At 39.1% G+C, this 15697-nt stretch overlaps 1 protein-coding gene across 2 annotated transcripts in view; it reads left to right on the top strand.

The window, feature by feature from the left end:
* The window catches only part of LOC128744262 (mucin-19), a 74164-nt gene that overhangs the window by 32187 nt on the left and 26280 nt on the right, over positions 1-15697 (top strand). For both annotated transcript variants that reach the window (XM_053841119.1, XM_053841118.1), the window contains exon 2: positions 6327-6425. In XM_053841119.1, coding sequence (XP_053697094.1) covers positions 6336-6425 — 90 coding nt within the window. In that variant the 5' untranslated portion in view covers positions 6327-6335. The remainder of the gene's footprint in view (positions 1-6326; positions 6426-15697) is intronic.

Below are 15697 nucleotides of genomic sequence, written 5' to 3'. Positions count from 1 at the left end.
GGAAACTTCGACGAACAGCCGATTACGGACCGTTTTCAAATGTACACTAATTTTTCCTTAACAATGGATAATGCATCTTTAATTTCAGTATATCAGATCTTCCTCAAATATCTTTGTCTTCTGCTGACAGCTTGTGAAATAAATTCCGAAATTTTAGTTGCCACCCGTTGGTAACAGATTCTCTTCAAAAATCCGTGTTGCGTAGAAGAAATGCGTTCTGAAACTTTTTCGTACAAATAATTGTACACAATCTGTTACTTATAAAGCTCTGCTGGCAAGCGGTCCTTACCGGCAGCTATGTTGGTCTTCAGTAATCCGGTTTCACGTTTGACTTCTGGGAAATCAGTTCCGAACTCAGTCGGAATCGGAAATCGGTCGGGGACTTTACTATCTACCATGAGCACTTCTAGGTTACCTTCCGTTACATCTCCTTCTGCAACTTCGCCATTAAGGTATTCATCGAAGAACTGCTTCCACGTGTCGACCACCTCGTGCTCGTTTGTGATCAGATTCCCTCGCTCGTCCCTACACATATCACAGGGTGGCAACTTCCTGGAAAAACCTGGAATAATCAGGGAATTTTTCAAACAACCCCAATGATCGATTCATTGAGTATTCAAGAACACTTAGAAATAGATAAAGAAGTACGTTACGAATTTTTGGCTCTATCTTGCACCCGGACGAGTAAATCCCGATCAATCCATGCAAAGTGAAATAAGCCGCGTTGGTCAGAAAGTAGAACAGCTACCAGTGGTAAACCAGTGGTAAAGCGAAATTAAAAATTAGCTCAATTAAACTGCTTTTTTGCATGGCTTATGGCTCGAAGAACGAAATTTAAACATACGAACATTTCCGCATGGCTGGCAGGAAAAGCACCACGGCGGGTTCGAGAGCTAGCCGCAATGGGCACTAAAGCTTCGCTTGCGCCTGAATTTGCGAATAAACTTGCGCGGGAAAAAGAACAGATGAGGAACTCACGGGAGGAGTGTAATTTGCTGGTCGGCAGAATAAGAGAAAGTGATTGAAGAATTCGCCTAGGGAAATAGAGTAGGTGAGGAAATTTTTCTCAATTCCTCGTAGATTGATAAACAATTCAAATATCAATGATCGAAATACATTTTCAGTTAAAATTATATCGCAATATGAAACCTAGAATTTTATTAAACACCGGGAAAAACCTGGAAAACCTGGAATTATCAGGGGATTTGAAATGACCTGGAAAAACCTGGAATAATCAGGGAAGTTTTCGAACAACCGCAATGATCGATTCATTTAGTAGCCAAGCACACTTCGAAATCGGTAAAGAAGTACGACGCACACACAATAGATTGGATCATCGATAATTAGTTCCGTGATTCGCGAAAATATGGCAAATTTAAATTTGCAGACACTCGCGTTTCGTTCGGTGTTAGTCAAGTCAAATAACATTAGAGTTTTTGGACGGACCTTTTGCGGCATGTGACTCGATTCGCAGAACATCGAAGTAAATGCGAGTGGCAGCTCGACAAAATTTGACTTTTCCCGTAACTCTCTTCGCAGAACAGAGCCAAAAACCTCATCAAAGACGTTTCTGCGAAATAACGTTTTATAGAATAATTATAAATCGATAATCTTAGTAGAATTTCGAATAATCGAGAAAAATGTGGGGAAATTCCATTGTCTCACGACAGTCGTTAAACTGGCTAATGAAGGTTACAAGTTGTAACCAAAATACGAGTGTAGCAACTCTACCTTCCACGTTAGGAATTTTAGGATCTGGCTTGGACCCGGAGGAGTAAAAGCCGATCAATTCATATAAAGTAAAATAAGCCGCGTTGGTCAGAAACAAGAACAGCAAACGCTGGTATTAAGTAACTAAAATATTTCTTAGAATGCGCAGCCCAGTTTACCAAGGGCGAGCGGCGAAATTATAATTAAACACAAGCTCAATTAAATAGCTTTTCCTGCATTACTTGTGGCTCGGAGAACGAAAATCAAAAATATGAACATTTCCGCGTGTCTATGACACCATCGCGGGTTCTAAAATTAACCGCAATGGGCGCTATAGAGTTCGAAGCTGCGAGAAGATAAGAGTGGAGCGATACTCTTCGCCAAATCAATTTTGTTTATCAATTTTTCACCCTCCGCTTGGGCATGAGCTTGCGAGTTAACTTGCGCAGAAAAAAGAACGAATAAGAAACTCACGTGCGGAGTGTAATTTTTCTGTCGGCAGAATAGCAGAAAGTATTGGAAACCCGCCTAGGGAAATAGAGTAAGTGGGGAGCTTTCTCCAATTCGGTAGGTTGGGTTAAGACCCGCTGTATGTGAAAAATATACGAAAATTGTTCTTGACAAGTCAGGCAGAATGGTTGGCATACGGAAAAAATGTTGTAATGAAAGTTTTCCATTTAACTTTATTTTAGAGTCAAACTTTAGCTAACATCGGTTACAGAAAAACGAATATGTGGCTCGAAGAGAAATTTACGTCATTTCGTCAGGTATGAAATTTGCTAATGGTAAAAAGCGCGGTAAAACCACTTGATCGTGAAAGTGTAAGTCATTAAATTAAATTTAAAATAAATTCAAGTCATTAAAAATTTTAAAATCGCTTGTATTGAAAGCAAGAAACGCACATTTAATAGTCATTGAAGACAACGAATTTCGTAACAACAAACATACGGTGGAACAGTAGCTACTGCTCTAGAAGAGGATACGTGATGTGAAAACAAAGATAGAAGTGAATTTTGGATGAGAAAATTTCGGTAAATGGATAACTTTTCTCACTTCCTCGTTGATCGAAAAATAATTCAAATATGAATGAGTAAAACACACTTCCGGGTAAAATTATATCGCAATATGAAATCTAGAATTTTTTTAAATACACTTGGAAAAACCTGGAAAAATCAGGGAATTTCGTTTTTCGTATCGAGTTGCCACCCTGTTAGATTAGTGAACGCAGCATCGTACCTCATAGCTCAGCTACATACTGAATTTTAAGGATAAAGCTTTACCGGGCATGGCCACATGAGGCGCTAGGAAGGGGTTTGTAATGACCAGAGGTATTTGCCAGTTGCCAAAGCGCCAGTTTTTTTTGTATGGGCTTATCACTTTGACCACAACATTACTGATCTATTGTAATGTTGCCCGGGTGTATGCTGTATTCTGCACCGCATTTCTGTGCTTTATCGTTATTGAGTAAACGAAAAGCTTATATTTTTTTATGCGTGCTTATGTGTTGAGGGTTTTACCCTTGCTTCGATGCATGCCCTACTATACCAAACCTGTTTCGCCTCGTTATAGTTAGCACTGGTGAGTCCTCGTGAGGTTCAAAACCATTACCTCAATAGGTCCTCATACCAGCATACTAACCATAAGAAGCGTCTTCGGGATAATGTATAATTCAGCATGAAGGAAGGGTGATGAGGGGCCAGAGAATAAACCCATGCTAAGTCACTTTGACATCGAATGGCCTGATTCTACTAAGATTCGAAACCACGACCATTCGCTTGTCAAAGCAGACTCGGTAACCTTGCGGCTACAGAGCCCCCCTTCTTACCAGTTACTTATTTACTTATTCAGCCGAGATCCGGGGTGGCTCTTGCCGTATCACGAATTCCTCACCATTGTACTCGGTCCTGGGCTACTCGTCGCCAATTCGTTGCGCGTCTCATCACACGTAAGTCGGCTTCAACCTGATCGAGCCATCGTGCACGTTGAGCCCCTCTATTCCTGGTGCCGGTGGGGTTCTTGAAGAGAACGGATTTCACTACACAGTCGTCCGGCATCCTTGCTTCGTGGCCGGCCCACCGTAGTCTACCAACTTTCGCCAGATGTACGATGGGAATCTCTCCAAACAGTGCCTGTATTTCGTGATTCATACGTCTCCGCTACTCTCCGCTTTCCGTTTGCACTCCGCCAAAAAAGTCCGCAACATCTTTGGTTCAAAAACGGCAAGTGCACGTATGTCTTCCGTAAGCAAAGTTACTGTTTTAAGTCCGTAGAGGACTACCGGTCTCATTAGCGTTTTGTACATCGTCAGCTTTGTGCGGCGGCGTATGCTCCCTGATCGAAACGTCTTGCGGAGGGAAAAGTAGGCTCGATTTATAGCTTGAATGCATCGTTGAATGTCCTTACTCCTTACTTAGCTTCTTACCAGTTGTCTTTCCCATTTCATATTCTCTTGTAGAGAATTTTGAACTGTATTCAAAAACCAGCAATTTTTCAAAAAATGGCTAGGAAAACAGAAAAACCAGGCATTTGAAATCATAAATTGAGTTGCGCCACCCTGTAGGTAGGAATTTGGGATGACTTGAGCTGTAATGGGAGCTTGTTTATTTATTTTCCCCATATCATACCGACAGTCTGTCAACAAATTCAATTCAAACTCCTAGATAACAACTGTCAAACTGTTATGATAGATTATCGAGCCCACGCGACTAAGTCAAATGTTCAATGTCTTTATGTACGTTTAATGACTGAACTTTTGTAATAGAGCTTTTATTATGATTTTTAACGTCAAAAAATTAAGTCATCAATCAAAAACTTGCTGACGACATACAAGACGACAATATTTTTAAAACATAAAATCGACAGCTTTCATCGGCTGTGACGAAACGGTCGAAGCATTTAGGAACCACATTTTGGAGGTTTACTTTTCCCTGTGGACCTTTTGCTCCAGGCTGCCAAGGGAACCCTTATACGTGTTGAGGATCTACAACAGCTGCTGATATTTTTTTCCTCGCTTACCGTAAGTGATCTTGAAATCCGTTGCAGTGAATTTTCCCTGGAAAAAATTTGGATCTCCTGTTCGATTTTCCTTAATATTTAGTTCTGTTCGGCTTACCGTCTAATAAGTAACGAAAATAACTTTATTTACTAATGCAGTTTTAACATTTTTGGTCACTTTAAACGTAATCAACCTAAAGTTGCTTGCACTTTGACTGATTCATTCCAAGAATGACAAACAGTTGTACCTATAAATTTGGGAAAGCGCAAGCTTTGTACCATGAATCATATTTTAAAGCTGGTAAGATTAGGAGACACCTCCAGCCGAAAAAAATTTCTTCATTTAGGTTCTTTCCTCTACTAAATTCTTCCGACTACCGTTTGCAACGACCGAAAGAGCTATCAATGCATGACTCTTCTGTTAAAGTAAATGATTTCAATTCAATTGCAGCTCTCCACCTTCCACAACCAACAGCCCACGATAACCGATCAATCGAAATCCAACACCTGTTTTCAAGTGGGGGCGGCATCTTTTTTGACAATGAAAAAGGAAGGACTCCAACAAGCGTGAAGTGTTTTATGCTTTGGCTGTTGTGTCAATCCGTTCGTTGGTTTGGCAAAAACTACCGCCAAAGTTAGTCTTGTAACGATACATACCTAACTGTCGAAGCTTTTGCCTTCACATCCGCAATCAGAGAAAGAAGATACACTGCCGGTGCCGCTGCTAGTTGGTAGCGGCGATGGTGACTCACAGCCTGGCATCCGTTATCTTATCGCCACAGCCTGAGTTGCGATTTGGTTTCATCACTGCGCTTATGACCACAATCGCACATTACAAAATAGAAAAAAAGGGAAAAAGTCCACCACTTATCAATGAATAGACAGTATTTTCTGTTTATGCAACAAACGACTTCAGTAGAATCAGTATATTTACAGAACCGAACTGTACGCTCAACCGATTCTGCTGCGTATCCATAGGCAAAGGCAAAGGCTTGACGTTTCTTTCACTCTGTTGTCTCGGAAAAGTTCTGCCAACCTAGTGTACTCTAGTGCGCATGTCTCTAGAACATATGATTTTGAAATTTCCATCCAGGCTGGACTCTCTACTGCTCTTTTGTCTCGCACACTCGCGGAACGCCACGGCGATTCGCTTGCCTCTGCAATCCAATCCAGTCAGTAGTAGAGCCTGAGTGTGACGCGAGGATCACGTCAAAAAGACCCTCTTCTGTACATAGTCGTTTCTGTTTCTTTTTTTCTCGATGGATTGTTAGCAAAAAAAAAATCATTCGATGTCGGTTGTGCACTGTCCTCGATTGGATCACGTGTGCGTTTTGACTCTCGGAGCCAGCGACTGGAACGCACCATCCAAATGGATACCGTGTATAATTTTCACGAAATGATTGATATAATAGACGTAATTTGCACCCTCCGAACCGAACTCCACCCGATTAACACCAACAGCGACGATGTGGGCTCTGCAAATCTCGTACAATGCAAGGTTAGGCCCTCATAAGGTTCCCACAGATTTTTTTTTATTGGTGAAACCAACGCAATCATAAATGTTCTATTCGGTTATCAACTTCACTAATGCTATCGTTTCTTTTTCTTTTCTTAACCCACAGATCGATAACATGGCGGAGAGTGATCTCAAGGCGCTTCTGGAGGAAGCCATCACCTACAAACGTCCGAAGGACCGTGAGCACAAAAGTGAAATGTTCAATGTAAGTACCAACCGAGCCAATCAATCGACAAGTGGTCATCGTAGCAAGAGGACAGTAGTGCAGAAGAAATTTTGTTGATTAATCCGTTATGAATCGCGATGTGTGTAGCAAATAGGGCCTCGGGTGGGGGAATCCTTGTTCTCGATTACATAACTCCATCCTGGATGCTATCTCACATTTGACATTTTTCGCTGTGCTTATGTGCTGTGATGCGAACATGAAAAAATAAAAATTCTTGTCAGAATTTATGCTCACACTTTGGGGGTGGCTCTCCGATCGAACGAGTGGCTGCATGACGTCGTCATTATTCGAGAGAATGGCATTGGCATGTGGTGGAGAAAGGGATATGACAGCACGCAGCACACAGTTCCTGTGGGAGAAAATGCTGTAGTGCGCTCCGCTCTGAACGACGGCGACTCGCTGTTTCGCAACTGTCAGTTGGAAGAGAAAATCCTTTTTTCCAGCGTTGGTTTCGCGACGCAAAACAAAGCTCGTAAATGTCAGTTGGCGGGGTATCGTAATGTGATGTGTACAGTAAACAAAATTGGTTTTTATGACACTGGATTAAACGTGCAAAGATTAGGTGGCAAAATTATCGAATTCTAGATATCGTTGTCGGGGGTTTCAGTTAGACTTTTGCAACCACGTTGCCTTAAATTTATATCGTTCATATTGGTAAATAGCCGTATAATTGATCAAAACTATCACTAAATTCAAATGAGTCTTATTCTTGAAAAGCGCAATTGATATTTGGACGAATAGAATAATGACAAAATTGACATTATGTTGAACCAAACTGGGCATGAAACAATATATGTAAATCGAAAAACCTAGACAGTAAAAAATCAAACTTCACACGAAATAAGGGCAAACTTCAGATTTCAGATTAAAAGAATAGATTTTTGAAATGCAAAAAATTTGAAATAAAATCAGAATTATGCTGAATTTGAATCTATTTAAAATCTCATCACATATCCGTCCAGTTAGCTTCGAGGTACGATGCTGGTCTAACAACCCAGTCGTCGTATGTTTTGCTGTATAGTATTGGTCAGTAGGACCAATGGATTAGCCCCGTAATAATTCTGTACTCTAATAGCCGGCTGCGAAGACTGTCGATAATGAAGGGTCAAGTTTCAGGAAGACGTTTGAGCCCGAGGCTTTGATTTTTTCTTAAAAAAATCACTCAACAAAGCTGACGAAATACAAACCAGTTTCCGCAATATTTAAGTATAATTTAGAAAAAATGAAACAGAGACCCCTACGATAAAACTGAACCTTGTCGTGGTGTAGGGCTTTTTAACTAATCAGTAAATGAACAGCGGTCACGTTTACTTCTGAATGTGAATATATATCAAAATACTTTTGTGATTTCAAGTGGGACTCGGGGTAAAAATTTACCAAATGTGATTGTTGCGTTGTTCAGAAAGTGCTTTTATTCCGTTTAAGAATAAGGCCAGTATGGGGATCTCTGACAATAGATGAAGTTTTCTGGGATTCATCCCTATTTATTACAACTGTCACAAATATCTCCGAAAAATGTCGGATTGATTGAGTTGGTCGGGGGCTTAGGGTTAGCAAGGGTATGTAAGCGGGATACCAGATCCGATTGGATGCCGAAGGACCACTCTGTAATGATTACGGGTAATAGCACTTCTTAGGTAGCAGATGGGAAAATTAAGTCAATTCGTGTCGCGTGTTCGAGTTTCGGCTAGGCTGTGCTGCTAGATAGAGTAGGATTTTTGCACTGGCCTCGTGGCTGTTCTGAGCTCTGATGGCCGCCCGCGGGCTCTGTTTAAGCCCAGAGCTTTACAGCACTTTGGTCTCGAGGGTTGGAAGGCGGGCGAGTCTCTATATTTTGAAGCTTCTGTCGACTACCGCGAACGTCCAGCTTGTGCTGCGCTCAATTTGCTTTGTATCGTGGGAATGCACTGTGAATGCTAAGGGGATGAAAGATTAAATTTGCCCTGATAAGTTGATAACCACTAATGCTCCGAAATTTGTCTTACCTATTGGTTCATTTGTGGTTGTTTGTGTTGGAAAACTGAAAGCGGGCGCTCGGTTGAAGACCGGTGTCAGGCGGGGCTGACGAATCCTCCACTTCTTCACTATACCACATATTGCAGCTCGAGTGGTACAAAAAGTCCAAAGCACATTTACAAATTCGATCTATTATTTTTCTTCTCATCATCATCATTATCATCATCATCGTCATCATCATCATTATATTTAAAATATGACATTCCGGCCTTTGGCAGAGAGATCTTAGAGTCAGTTCGTGGAGTCCGCGCAGGGCCGAAACGCCTCCGCCTGCGGGTATAGGCGTGACGGCTATGCTTGGGGCTCTACCTGTGTTTTAGTGGGCGCCAGTGCCTGTCTCGTCAGGTAGAACTGATGTTTGAGGTCTCCCTGACACTTTGTTGACATCACAAAAGGGCCCAGCGCAGAGTTTTATACGCTATTAAGCGACCAGTTGGATAACCCGAAAAAAAGGAAAAAAAAAAAAGAAAAAATGAAACAGAGACGTGATTGAAAAACTACAAGGTATACAGCCCTAAGGGTTGTACGAATGGGTGACGTAGAACTATATCAGCTACTTAGATCAAAGACTAATGTAAACTGCATTTGCGGCATATGTAAGAATCTGTGAGTGCCATTGTTTAAGTGAAGAGCGAAATATTCAGATTCAATTCTTCATTGAATGCGATGGTGGCTTTGAAAATACGTGAACGGGGGTTCATAAGTACAATGCCTGCAACCATTGAGACATGAAAGGTTTCTTTTAAAAATCACTAGTGTGCATCATAAAGATTGAAATAGTAATGAATGACCAGCCCACAGATTATTGTATGTTGTTGTGACATGTTTCAATAATCTTACTTTTACTCGCTTGTGACCTTTAAAAGGGCCACTGGTTACAAATATCATTAAAGCCAAAGCACGTTCATCGCAAATATGACGTGCCATACGAATGTTCTTCTTTGACTAGTGATGTCCGAAATTTTCAATTATTCGATTACCGATTAATCGGTTAGCGTTGTATGCAATAATCGATTAGTTCAGTAATCGTGCTAGTAGCGACCATAAATATTCGAACTATTCGTTTAAAAATTCGATTAATCGGACAATTATGGGGATTATTCGCATTTTTTATCCCCTTTGAACTATTCGATTACGGAATTACTCGTGCCGGCAGTATTCGATTACAAATTATTCTATTTTATTCCATGCTCTAATCGATTACTCGATTAATCGAGCGATTACCGGACATCACTACTTTTGACATGAATGGCAACAGGCACGTAAGTTAACGGCGTCGATTCAATGTCTTGCTCCGAGAAGGTCTAATACTAGTTTACTTTCACAGCTTACCGCTTGTTACATAGCAAAAAATATGACACATACGCAAAAATTTCTGATTTATCCTCCGACCACAGAGATGAGGGGTCTCAAACCATCATAAAATAAATTCATGCCTCCATTAGCCCCCAAATGCCAAATTTGGTTCCATTTGCTTGATTAGTTCTAGAGTTAAGAAGAAATTTGTATTTCATTTGTATGGAAGGCCCCCCCTCTTAGAAGGGAAAGAGGTCTCAGCACACCATAGAAAAAAGTCTCTCCTCCAAAAACACGCACATGCCAAATTTGGTTCCTTTGGTTGATTAGTTCTCGAATTATGAGAAATTTGTATTTCATTTGTACGGGAGCCCTCCCTATTAGAAGGGAAAGGGGTCTCAGTACATCATAGAAAAAATGCTATCTTCTAAAACCCCAACATACCAAATTTGGTTCCATTTGCTTGATTAGTTTTCGAGTTTTGAGGAAATTTGTATTTCATTTGTATAGGAGCCCCCCTCTTACGCCGTCCATAAAATTGCCCCTTCGCCCCCTCATAAAATTGCTGGTCATTTTATCTTTCTAACGACATATAAATTGTTCAGTTTCGTTCAGTAGTTTAGTAGTTATTAGCATTTGAAATCTTTCATTCCAACGTTACACTTCTTTTCGTTTTCACAAAGTGCTATCCAGTCCCAGAGAGTAAACAAAGACGTAGTCCTACGTCAAAAATCAAATAATTATCAAATTAAGTTATATTGGTGTGTAGCATACAAGTGACAAAAAAAAGATAAAATTGAGTCAATAAAATTAGAACGAATAGGGTAACCAACCGAATTTGGACCCCTAGAGGAAGTAATTTACATTTATTGGAATAAATTATTTATTAGCTTCTTCTGTTATGCAATTCAAGCACGACTCTCTTTTAGAACAACTTACCTAAATGGCAAAGTTTTGGGTCATCTATTTGTCGATAAAAATGTGCTATAGACATTTTTATTGACTATGTAGTTTTCATATTTTGGACCTTTTCACTTTATTTTAGACAGTGTCGAAAATGTATTTTGGACACGGCAAATATCAACGAATATATTTTGGACACTCTAAGCTTCATTCAACCAGGATGATAGTGCAGTCTTCTTTTAGTATTTAAATTCATTTAATATCAGAAATTTATCATGGGATGAGATCGTAAATTTGAATATAAAGTCAATCACGACTTTAAATGGTTTAAATCCGTTTTTTAATTATGCTTTTTTGGAAGACTTCAGCCAAATTTAATTACTGTAAAAAAATACCCTCCGTTTATCATTTAACATTACAGTTATCAGTCTTCATGTTTATTGATTATATCGGACGTGAAATTTAAATATTCGATTTAATATAGTTGAAACGTTAGCAAATATCCTCAGGCAGGAGGATAAAATATTCAAAATTTAATGTAAGCAAAGTCCAAATTATTGCATTCTTGGTATCGGATTCGTCGAGAAAATCCTATCGAGAAATACTTGCTTCTGCGTCCGATTACTGGAAACGTTTTCAGGGGAGTTAGAGCTCTAATTTGCAGCTCACTACCAGTCTCGATTTGCGAATTATTTTGTTCATGATACGGTATTTAGTAGTGATGGGCAAAACAGTAGTTTATCGTTATCGCGATATCATTTTGTATCTAATATCGGTATCGCTCGATATCGGATTTTAAATTATCGATATCGTACCGATAACCGATATTTTAATGAAAAACAATTTTCAACAAGTTTTTTAACTGTAAGTAGAAATTTGCCCATTTTTAGCCAAATATGGAATCATCTGCTCTTACATTCAAATTAAACTAAATTTAATCTGCACATTTGACTACATACATGCTTATAGTTCCGATACTTTGAAAAACGCTCCAAAGCTTTTGCATAATGCAATTTTTTTTTTATTTTTGGGTCTTCGAGTTGTTTTTTATCTGACTGGATACTTTTCCAAATAAACTTAAATTTACTGTGTTACCTTTCAAAATAACATGTTCCAATTTTACATCGTAGTACTTGTTCTAACAAAGTACACCAAACCTCCGACATTTGACCAAATTGACCAAACTCGTGACCTTAGTCATGACCTTGAAATGCGGTCAGGCATATATTAATATTTTTTTTTGAAACGATGATTCTACAATTGATGACTTACCGTCCCTCCGACATTTGCTTTTTTAGTTAACGAGTAAAACTTTTTAACCTTAGAGCGGTCGCGTTAAAAAAAGTTACATAAGCGGTCGCGTCGTGTACTGAGTACACGGCGAATAATACTGCCTATATCTCAGGACTGACATGAAATAGAAGGTTGCGGTTTTCGACAAAGTTGTTTATCAATTTAAGACGCATCTGGAAACGAACAATAAAGTTTGAAAACTGATCCGCTAGATGGCGCAAATGGCGACCAAAACAAATGATTCTAGAATCTCGATACTAGAATCTCTAATATCTCGGGACTGAGAAGAGATAGACGATTGCTGTCTTTGGCAAAGTTGTTTATCTGGACGAGATCAATCTGACTGCGGATAACAAAATTCGGAACTGATACGGTAGATGGCGCTTATAACGAGCATATTGAGTTTTTTTTTTGGAATATCTCAGAGTCGTGACGAGATAGACTGTTATTGTGTTCTACAAAGTTATTTGTTCGAACAAGACACATTTGGAAATTCATAACAAAGTTTGAAACTGTCTCAGTAGGTGGCGCGCGTGGTCATATTATAATCTTATGATGATATCTCATGACCATGATACGATAGAAAGTGGCGGTTTTTGACAAAGTTGTGTGTCTAGACAAGACGAATTTGAAAATGATCGGTCAAATTCAGAACTGTCCCGCTAGATGTCGCAGTTGGTAAAATCATATTTCTTTTTGCGATATCTCAGCTTATGTCGAATAAACGGTAAAATGGCTTATCTGGTCTGGAAAAGAACACCAAAATGTTTGTAAATAGTATTCTTTTGACGATTTTCCCAAAACAGAGTTTGTGAATCATCGACAATGTTGACAAACTGAATAATGCACATATCACCTAGGGATACATGATACTTATTCAACTTACCCAAGTAGCACACTTACGATACTTTTATTTAAATCAATTTATTAATGACTCACATTAGTTGTATAACAATTAGTTGTACAGTTTTATAATGAGTATGTTATTAGGGAAGCTTGCTATGGTATGTTGAGGTAATGCTTTAAACATTAGAATGTTAGAATTATGTTGACACTTACCATAAAACAATACAAAACGAGCATTTGTTTGTTTTATTTCCTGCTGTGATAATGAGAATGAAAAATGTACATTAGATTCCTAACAATTCTATAATATTCTTATTACGGTCACTTACGGAAATAACACACACGTAATACAAGGAAAGAGTAAAGAATTCGAGCCCAATGAAAAAAGCAAGCTGTTTTGCAAATGAGTATCAAGAGAGTGCACTTCAGTCGTGTTGTCGTGTTAGCAAAACAAATAGCTTTGGTTTTATCATCACGCACACGTTAATAATTGCAAGCATCAACGTTGCCATTATGCCTGTCTGCCAAGTTAACTCCGGGATACGTTGCTGGCCCAACAAGCCACTCGTCGTATGTTCGAGTCTCGACTGGGCGGTGCCGCTTCAGAGTTAATAGGATCTTTGCACTAGCCCAGTGATTTTCCTGTACTCTAATAACCGGCAGCGATATCTATCGATAAAGAAGGGTCAAGTTCTGAAGGACGTTTATATCCATGCATGGTTTTGCTTTGCTGATAAATCTAGATTTTACCAGATTTTTTATTGCATGCCAGACAAAGTTCTAAATCTTCCAGATATTTGGTAATGTCCCAGATTTTTGCCAGATTTTTGTTACTCCGTTCTGCAAAGGAGTCATCGCTCCTAATTTCAGACAACATTTTGTATCGGCGTTGATCAAAACTGGCAAGACGTTTCCCGAAAAAGTCCTCCCCATCGGTCAAATTGATCGCCAGATTTTGACATTTATTCGTGTTTGCCAGGTTTTCGAATAAACCTATTAGCGACCCTGGGAAGAATAGGGACTCAAACACTCTAAAATATTTTTTTATGAATGTGATGGAAACGCAGCACGGGTTTCCAGGAATCTTGTTCTGGTGATATTTCTATATAGACGATGTAGACGACGAAATTGCTTCGTCAAAAGCATTTTGATCAGTCTGTGCTCTTCATCTTGTCTTTTGATAAAAGTTGAAGCAATACGTATCAATTGCTTCTTTCAGGAAACCATAAAAATAGCTGTTGATTGACTGGAATTGACAACGCAATCGATGATGAAAAGGACAACGATACGTTATCTAACGTGTTTTGACTACAGAAACCACTTTGTAGCGAACAGCAGTGTTCTATGCCATCATGGTTCCGCAATATTCCGAAAATAATTTGATTTTCTCATCATCTCCACCTACTACTACTTCATTCCGAATTTAATTTACCTTCATCGGAAGCATATTGACATGATAAACAACTTTGTCGAAAACATCAACCTTCTATCTCGTCATGGTTCGGAAATATCGCCAAATGAATTAAATTTCACCGTATACTCCATCTAGCGGACTAGTTCCAAACTTCAGAGTTCGTTACCAAATGCGTCTTGGCTTTACAAACAACTTTGTAGTAAATAGTAACCTTTTAGCTCATTACGGTTTTAAAATATTCTTAAATGAATTTAATTGCTTCATTATTAGCGCCATCTAGCGAATCAGTTCCGAATTTTGTTGTATATCACGGGATGTGTCTTAACTAGATAAGCAACTTTGTCGAAAGTCTCAACCTTCTATCTATTCACAAACTTGAGTTATTGCCCGCCGTGTACTCAGTACACGACGCGACCGCTTGCGTAACTTTTTTCATTTCAAAAAAGTTACGTTAGTGGTCGCGCTGGTGTACTGAGTACACGCGCGCGGACACACCATTTTTACAAGCATCTTTCGACCACTTTTTTATTTCTTTTTTCTATATTTTGGCATCATTAGAAAGAGGAAGAGTAGATCTTCGAATACAACCAAAACCTGGTGTGATTTGATTAAAATTTCGATGATTTTTTCGCGTTTTTCGAAAACGCGTGTACTCAGTACACTAGCGCGACCGCTCTAGGGTTAACAGTGGGTTAAATCGCTTATTTCTCGGTAGCTTCCCTAAGACGCAAATTTAAGCAAAAGGAATGAGAGTTCATTTTCCTTCGCCTACAAAGTATAACTCTCATTCACAGGATACAAAATTTATTATCGATATCCGATATATTTCGGACGCTGCGTATCGGATATCGTATCGATAAAATATGCGCGATATTATCGATATTATCGGATTTATCGATATCGTCCCAACCCTAGTATTTAGTGACAGGGTATCCCTTCCGAGTCATTTTCTTCACCCATTCAACAAGCTGAAGTTCGTCAGCATGATCAAGTGCTGAAGCAGTTCCAGGTGTTGACTGGTTTTTGTATTAATTGCTTAGCCGAAACTTGATCGTTGATCTGGAAATGCCATACTGGCGACATGCTGTTTTAACTGCCACACCGTTGCTGATTTCTTGCAAGCACTCATTAATTCCTCCGAGCGGGTCACTCTATATGATTTTCTTGTATTTTGCATGATGTATTCCCTGATAAACAAGATATTTTAAATAATAAATTCTTATAAATATTCTTTTTACTTAAAATGCTTCCTCAGTGTCTGTTCTGAGTTCGAAAACAGACACTGAGGAAGCCTGCAAGTCGTAGGCGAAATATGTATCTATCGTGAATAAAATATACATAGTAGAATTAAATTGGATAAGTTTTCTCCTTTTTTAATTTTAGGTTCTTAGGTAAAAATAATTTGGTATATCGGAAAAGCATTTATACAGTATATAAAAAGGATTTTCCTATCAGTGTTGCCAACTTTTCAGTTTCCCGCATG

Source organism: Sabethes cyaneus, chromosome 3 (assembly GCF_943734655.1).
Source record: "Sabethes cyaneus chromosome 3, idSabCyanKW18_F2, whole genome shotgun sequence".
NCBI classification, from domain to species: domain Eukaryota; kingdom Metazoa; phylum Arthropoda; class Insecta; order Diptera; family Culicidae; genus Sabethes; species Sabethes cyaneus.
Note: the sequence above shows the minus strand (reverse complement) of the source record. Positions and strands in the feature narration are given on the sequence as shown.